Consider the following 8,847-nt stretch of genomic DNA (forward strand, 5'->3'; position numbering starts at 1 on the left):
GGTCTGGAATGGAAATCTCTTGAGAAAGTTCATATGAAGAAAGTGGCAACAGTTAGTGAAGGGAATTGACATATAGTAAATAGGAGCGGATTCATCCTAATGTCACCGAGAGGACCCCTGAAAAAGTGCCGGGGGCAAAAAAAAAACCAAAAAAAAAAAAACGCGTTTCCTTTTTCAGGATCAGCAGATTTGCGGCAATGAAAATAATGATACATGCACTACGTGTAATAAATAAATAAAATTATTAAACATCTAATATTTATAAGTGCACTCAACAGGACCGGAGGAGAGGTAATTGGATCCGGACATAACATTCACATTTAATAATTAAAAAAGAAAGACGGAAAAAGATTTGATTTGGCTTTATCTCATCTCTTTGAAACACATTATCAATTTTTTTTCTCTCCATTTCTGGTAGAGCATTAACATTGAAATTCAAATTTTAAAACCAGTAATATTACATATGGTGATATAAATAGTAATTAATAATAATAACACCCGACCCAAGTGACTTGGAACTGGGTTTTGAATAATAATAATAATAATAATAATAATAATAATAATAATAATAATAATTTTCTACTAATAACAATGAAGTAGAAAGTTAATTTTACTTTCACAATGTTACATAATATACTTCCTTAGTAGTCATGCATTTAAAACATTTCAAAGTGCCATTTAGATACAATCTAAAAATCTTTAAACAAAATACTCCAAGAAAATAAAAAAGTGCCCCTAACATTCTAAGTATAACGTCAGGAGTTTAGAAAAAGTAAACGGTGCAGTTACCTGAAAGACATCACAAAAGTGGCAGTGAAAAAGCCGTGCTGAGTGACTGCTGGACATCCCCCCGGCTTCCTAAATTACAAAGCCCAGAAAAATGAACGCGTTTGAAGTCATTAAAAATCCAGCCCGAAAGAGGATGAGATGTTGATAGTAATGTCAAATTTCAATATTCAGACTTTGTTCCATTGCGCAGACTCATCTGCTCTGATTTTTTTTTTTTTTTTGAGCAGCGTAGTGAGATTTAGCAAACAGAAGAGGGATTTAGAGAAAATCCTCACATTTATCTACATTACACAGACATGTTCGACAGGAAACAGCTGGGGGACCATTTGCTTTCTCCTCTGGCAAAGTTACTTATTAAAGACTTTTGGGCACATTTACAAATCACGTCATAGCTCATTTCTAGGATTGGGATTGAGTTCTGATCTCGTAAGGACTAACCTTACGGAGTTCACCAGCAACTGAGCAAGTCCATCGCAAAACAGACCCTTTTTTTTAGCACAACGTCCGTCCGAACTGAATAGTTTACTGGCTCTTTTTTATTTCTACAAAGTCATTCTAAGATGAGCCAGAAGAAGAAGAAGAAATTCAGGAGTTCTCTGCTAATAGGCAGGGCTCGACTGGCTGCTTCCCTCAAGGCGCTATATCCGGACGGTCACTGACTTCGACAGAGAACGAAATCCCGTACTTGTCATCCGTTTAAAACGTTACTGGAAAACGGACACACGCGATAAAGTCATCCAGGTCTATTTACGTTGAATTAATGGGTTATAAAATCAGTTAAAAAAACACATTAACCGGAGAATTCCTTTTGTCTTCACTTATCTGAAAAGTTTTATTTTATTTAGTAAATACATCGCTCGATACACCTGTATATTTTAATATGGCATAACACATCCCTACTGTGGACACGTAAATGCATACAGGATAGGAGGGAGAATCCACGAAATATACGCGAGATAAACATAATGCCTGTGGTACACAGCTCACTAGCGGATCGTTTTTCAAACTAATGCCAAAGAATTTTCAAAACTCTGCATCCTGTTTCACAAAACTACATTTATCAGTATCAACAAAAAAGAATAAACTTGATAAGAAGCCATGCATGAATGCATAACTTCTATCACATCATGGTTGCTGGCACTGCATGTCTCTCTTAAAATATATTTAGAGTTAATGATGAGAGAATATTGGATGTTATCTCATCTGCTAGACTGAGTCAAAGGAGATGTGCAAGGGTATGTGATCATAGAGGATCTTATGAGTTTTACCTTTACCTGAGAATACTTCAGAATCAGTCTTCTTAAACTCCAGCAAAGGTGAGCAAAGTGTTTTCAGATTTGGTTGTTCTTTTGAGGTAGAGGTGGTGAGCATTTCAGTTTTGCTTACTGCGGCACTTGTGTAGGGCATTTGAGTAGACTTTACTACTTTACGATTGCTTATAGACAAATATGAATTGAAGTGGTAAGCCAACCACAAATAAAAATACAAATAAATTAATACATAATTTAGATCTAGAGGTTCTCATTTTCCTATGGTCCTCTTACACGGCCGGTGTTATCATTTACTGGAAAGCCAAGCGGACCTATTGAGGTTTGAAGCTAACAACAGCAGTTTCTCTAACAGCTGCTGACTCCACCAAAGGGTGCAACAGACAGATATAAGGCAATACGGTGTGGCACAAATTGCAGAGTCATCTCATTTGGTAGGTACCAAGGTGGTACATTTTGAAAATGCCAAAATCCTGTTGATTAAAACCATGCTTAGTTGACTTTAAATTATGGATTAATGAAGCATCTTTAAGAAATTTGTTGAAAGGTTAACAAGCAATGAAAATGTTTGGGTTTCTGTTTTTTCCCATTCAGGTTTTTCATGGTTCCTTCAAGGCCTCACTTGGAGGGGATAAGATAAACATATGCATGGGGAGACTTCGTTCTTTGGCCATGAGGATATCAGCATCATTCATATCTCAAGCACTAGGTATTTCATTAATTTATTCTTATCCTCCCATTCTTATTTTCACACCCACTTAATCCAGTTGAGTCACTACGGCTGTCCGAGCAGCATCAGATGTCAGTTTGGAACCAGTCTTGAATAAGGCATGTGTCTATTGCAGGGCACATTCACACAAAATCCCAACACACACAACATTAATTTAGAGTTACAAATTTAAATGTTTTTAGATAAGGCAGGAATAACTGAATAATCCAGAGAAACAACAGAGGAATCGGCAAGCATAGTGACTGGGATGTTGGACCCATGAGATAGGAGTACTATTGACTGCACCACTATAGAGTCATTATTCATTTTTTCTGAAATCTCTTATTCAGATACAATATATTGGGCAGGTGGAGCACATTCTGACAACTTTGGGTGCAAGACAATAACCAAATCTGAAAAAATGCACTATTGCAGGAATACTTTCTCAATCCAGCCAAGTCAGACTTACTACTTGTAATCAACTTAACAGATTTATATTCTAGATGTGAGTGGAAGCTGCTCTGTCCAGAGGAAGCCTCTGAGTACACAGAAAGATAACACAGACTCCACACAAACAGTGATAAGGCTGGGGTTTGAATGTCGATCTCTGGAGCTGTAAGGCAGTAATGCCAACCACTAACCAGCCGTGCTGGAAATTTTTGTTTTCATAACTTTTCAGAAGTTGTCTGTGGATGTTGAGTTTTTAAGTAAATTAGTCATTTCATGATCTGAACTTCTGTTTTTTAAACGTTCTCTTCAAAACAACGGGCGTGATCAGCAACTGCTTAGATGTTGAAGGGAATGTAAGAGTTATCGGCATACATAAGTAGCACTTCTCACCACAAGGGAAGGAGTTTAAAACAATTACATATGAATGTTATTTAAAATTATATAAGGTATATTTTTATCCATTATGTCGCTTAAAATTCTCTTCAGCTTCCTTAAAGATGACATCCTGGTAGGGTTTATAATCTATTGAATAATGGCATTCTATACTGTAATTTATGTTATCTCAAGAAGAATTTGTTGAAAGAAAATTAACATTAGCCCTTGCATTAACCTATCTATCTATCTATCTATCTATCTATCTATCTATCTATCTATCTATCTATCTATCTATCTATCTATCTATCTATCTATCTATCTATCTATCTATCTATCTATCTATCTATCTATCTATCTATCTATCTATCTATCTATCTATCTATGATAGTTTTGAAGTTTATACTTGAGGTTTTTGCTGTGTGAGTGACGTTTCAAATTACAGCATTTTCACATTCAGGAAACAGTTGACAAAAATCTACTACTATTTAATTAGGTTTAGCACTTTTCTATTTATCCTTTTTTAAAATTTGTTATTTTGTGTCCCTTGATTGTTAAACATTTCAAAATAAATTGTGGTAGTAATGCCATTTGTGACACTGTGCATAGCCAACAGATAGTGCTATAAGACAAGTACATGGATGAAAAGTTCTGATTTTGATTAAATAGTGGTGGAACATACTTTGGTTAATATGTTAGGAGATCCCCAAGACCCTAGTGCACAGAGTGGACTCCTGCAAGTCATTGGTGAAGACAGCATGTTTGGACTTCCTTAGTCCCTATCTACAGAATACATGTTAAGTAGAGGCTGGGTTAGCTAGAGCGAGTTCTCAGAATGTGATCCCAGACATTTCTACACATCATCCGAGACCCAAGAACTGATTCTTGGGGTCTACCTAAAAGTGATTCAGTGATTAAACATGATGCCAGCAGGTTGTGAGGAAGTAAGATGCCAGAGTGTAGAGAGGAGTATAGTAGAAGATGAGAGGGCAGTGAATGTGGGCTAGTATGGGTAACTGAACTAGACACCCAATATAATAAATAGAGGACCTAGTTTGTATAGATAGGCCCTAGTGAGGCATAAGCTGTTTATTAGTGTTCCGTTTCATAGTACCTTGTTAACATTTCTGTCAATTAATTCCTCTTATTTTGCAACATTTGACCTTTTTGGTCTTCTTTTGGCTCTAGGGATGGCTCAAGGGCACCCCAGCTTTCTATAAAATAAATTATATGCTACTTTCTTAGATAATAAATATCCTTCTATCTATAAATCTGAATTGTGAATAGAAAAGAAAACATTTATGTTGTTTCATGTGTGAAATCAAAATGAATGCATGCTAAGTATTAATAATGACCATTATATTTAAGGGAGGGTGTTAAGTTTTTGCTTGGCTGTGAAGGTATTTATCATAGGCAAAAATGCTAATAAGATTTCACGGGGCAGTAGACAACCCAGCATAGAGAAACTGAACTCCACACTGGCAAATGATGAGGTTCCCCTGCATGCCAGCATAGGAAGATGGTAACAGTAGGTTTTGTTATTATAGAGAGTACCGCAAAATACTATTTAGAGAGGAAGTGAAGCTGTGGCAATCTGGGAATAAATGTGCAACACTTCCCAAATGACACTACAGGACACAAAGTACAGAAAATGCTATGGATACATGACCCTTTAACATAGAAAAATAGACGATAAAGAGCTACAAGGAGGCACAAGTTTTCCAGCTGGAAAGGGTAGTGGCATGGCAGCAGTTAGGAAAAGGGAACATTAGACACCTTCTAAGACCATTTAAGGTTTGGGAAAGTGAACAGCTGGTAGCACTTGGGAGGTGAGAAAATGGGGAAACCATAACATCAGAAAAGGCAGGGCAAGGATCTATCTACGAAGGTACAATGTGGCTGTAAGTGGCATTTTATTCACTCCTTTAGTATTTGTGTGTTCTTCTTCTTCTCATAACCCTATGTGTTATTGCATGAATAATAATTACATATCTGATACATTCATTATTTTTAATATGACATGACACCTGCTTAAAGTGTTACAGTTTACAGGTTTAAATAATATAATATACCATATACGCTGTATATATCTCTCAATCTATTATGAATCCAACTCAGGGTCATAGGGGCCATTCCTGGAGACTTTGGACGCAGGCAGAAAGCAACCACAGATGATCACAGTCAGTCTCAATTACACTCATGCACAGAACCACACTGTCTCAGATTGGAACAATCTCGAGTCTCCAATTAAAGTAAAATACATTGTGGGATATGAAGGAAACCATAGTGCTAGGAGAAATGGGTGACATTTTATACTGTCAAATACTGCATTATTTTACTTTATAATATAGCATCAATATGCTAATAGCCTAGTATCACTTTTTTTCTTTGGTTATTGGTGTGGGAATGAAGATGCAATGTATTTTATTAATAGTTAACAAAACACATTGATTTGACATTCCATAGATAATGCAGTGCTAACTGTTGTAATCACTTATTAAGTTATTGCATACAAGAAGGATTTTATTGGTTTTAACAAGACTGACTAATCTTCTAAAGGGGAAAGTTAGAAAGCAGACAGGGCTCCTCTGGAAACCTAAACAAAGAATTAAAATGAAATCACCAAATCCAAAAGGCTAGAAGATATTTGTACTCAAGACAAAAGAAAGTTTAAAAACCTCAAAACCGTGAAGAGAATTTGCTCAAAAATGAAATTTTCTTGCTCTGGAATGTTTTCTTTATTAGAAAGACCAGATGCATTCTGTGGATGGGGTTAACTACTTTAAAATAGACAGTGTGACCTCCCAATCGATAATGTAAAATACCCTCAAAGAAGGGTGACATCATAGCCTCCTTTTCTGCAACGTTCCATGACATCACAAGGAGGAAAGTGAAAAACAAAATAAACAAGACTAAAAAAGTAAAACAAAAGAATACAATTTGTTTTTGCTAAATCGTGAAATGAATATTAATGTAGATACTACAATGATTCTCATAAGAGCTCTGTCCACATTTAAGTCAAATGTTTGGGCTCAATTTGGTTTTCAGAGATTAAATGATTTAGTAAGAATATGCAATTTGCAAAGTATCATTATATAAGTGCCAGGTAATCTGGAAAACCCTTAAACTAGGACTATCTGACTCCTACCATTCTCCTAACAAAAGGTTGCAGAATTTTGTGCAGGAAAAACCGTAGCTGAAATTGTTCATCTCATTTGACTGCAATGCTGCCATGTGTCATGTTTTGGACAATTTATTGTGAAATAACACATTTATGATATGAATCACACATGGGAAAGTATGTGTATGAAGTCAAAAGAATTTGAAATGCACATTTTTATAATTCATTGTCACAAAAGAGTCCAAAAGGTATCCAAAAGGTTTGGGGCAGCCACCCATATATTGTGCCCTAGCTGAAATTGGATAATTTGTATGGAGTTCTTAACAGGTTTAAATCCAAAACAGAACTGACTCAAGATGAGAAATATGGTGGCTTTAAAGGCATAGAAAGGAAGTGACGTCATCCATGGGCCAAAAACCGGAAGTGATGTCATTCATGGGGGGGTGGAACTGGAAGTGATGTCATCCATGGGTCCGGAACCGTGTGGGATTTCCCATGGATGGTCTGCAGAGGATTGAGAGAGAGAGAGTTAGTGCAAATCGCCACCCCCTGTTCTGAAATGGAACTACTATTATTCAGGCCCTTTAGCTGCCTCCCACTCGCTCGTCTGTGGCATTATGTATTTGAAATATTCTATTGCAAAGAATTACTTGACAGTCCAGCTAAGCACTGATCTCACGAGTAACCACCCAGAGCTAGGTTAGATGATTTATTGATATGTGGCAAGTACTACCGCAGAATGTTCCCAGTCTTATAGTGCACATTTCTAAGATACTTTAAATTCATCTCCACAGTCAAAAAAAGATCTAGGGGATTGAATTGTCTCAAAGGATTTTCATAAAGTGGTACAAAATATTGAGATTTGTTTTTCCTATGGAGACATTACTTCAGTTGTAACATCAGTCTATCAAATGAAAAATGGATTAACAGAATGCTGAATATTGCAGAACTGAATTGGAATACTTAATATATTGCAAAGTGTTATAAAAAAAGTACTACAACATTGTCTCATGACCCATGTATATTAATACAAATGTTATTGTGGTGTCACGGGTAATTTTGATTTCTTGTACCTTTACAAAAATCTGCACAGATGCAGAAAGAATGTTGAAACTCCACAAAGACAATGACCAGACTGCAGTTTGAATTCTAGACTCTGCAGTTATGAGACAATTCGACAATGCCACCCCAAAAATAACATGTACAGCATTATTTCAATAATTCTGGAATATTTAAGTTTTCACTCTGTCTCTTTCCCAACTCCAGTTCACTAAGAGTACCAGGAAGTTTAAATAAAAACAGAAATTGTGTTCTAGCTGCTGCTTATATTTAATAGAAGGTTGGTGAGTATATGAAACAGTCTTCCAGATTAATGTAGCTGAAGGGGTATTCTTGTGAACTTTAAATAGTATCTGGATAAAATATTGACTCCTCACTCACTTAAAAATAGAAATAACAGAGTGGTTCTTCAGAGCAATGCCATAGGAAAACCATTTTTGGTTCCTAAAAGACCCATCCACATTAAGGTTCCAGAAAGAAACTTTACTTATTAGATCCGTAACAGGCTCCATACAGTTAATAACCATAAATAGATGGTAATAGATTTATGAAATACCAATGGGTAATGATTTTAAAAGGAGTCTAGCTGCATACATAAAAAGTGACACAGGCTAATTTCAGGTTTTCTTAATCTGTTAGTGTCTTTTTAGGTAGAATACCATACATTAAAGATTTTTTTCAGGAGGTTTTCAAAGCACAAAGAACTGACTACATATGCAAACAGCCCTTCCAGAATGAAGTGGTGCTTTGTCAAGAAAGGGTTCTACAAGGAACCATACAACCCACTAAAGAACCATAAAATGCCATTAAAGAACAACTATTTTTAAGTGCACATTTAACTTTTAAAAAAAGCAAATAAGCTTTATATACTGAATGGTTTTCTCACATTTGTTTATTTCTGTTAGGTTCTTACGTTCTGTGTTGCTGTTGTTCTCAACACCCCATATGTCTCCAATGCTGACTTCCAGAGTTTCTACTGTACTGTTGTTCTACAGGCTTATAAGTGCACTGATGTTTGTGAATGAGATTCTAGAGGACTACTCACACTTCTTCAAGGAATGTTAACCAGAATTTTCAAT

At 36.0% G+C, this 8,847-nt stretch overlaps 1 protein-coding gene across 1 annotated transcript in view; it reads right to left on the reverse strand.

Annotated features, from left to right (window-relative positions):
- The window catches only part of igf1 (insulin-like growth factor 1), a 90,043-nt gene extending 88,934 nt beyond the window's left edge, over positions 1-1,109 (reverse strand). The window contains exon 1 of the mRNA XM_028816555.2: positions 790-1,109. Within this exon, the coding sequence (XP_028672388.1) occupies positions 790-846 (57 nt within the window). The 5' untranslated portion in view covers positions 847-1,109. The remainder of the gene's footprint in view (positions 1-789) is intronic.
- Positions 1,110-8,847: the final 7,738 nt, after the last annotated feature.

Source organism: Erpetoichthys calabaricus, chromosome 1 (assembly GCF_900747795.2).
Source record: "Erpetoichthys calabaricus chromosome 1, fErpCal1.3, whole genome shotgun sequence".
Taxonomy (NCBI): Eukaryota; Metazoa; Chordata; class Cladistia; order Polypteriformes; family Polypteridae; genus Erpetoichthys; species Erpetoichthys calabaricus.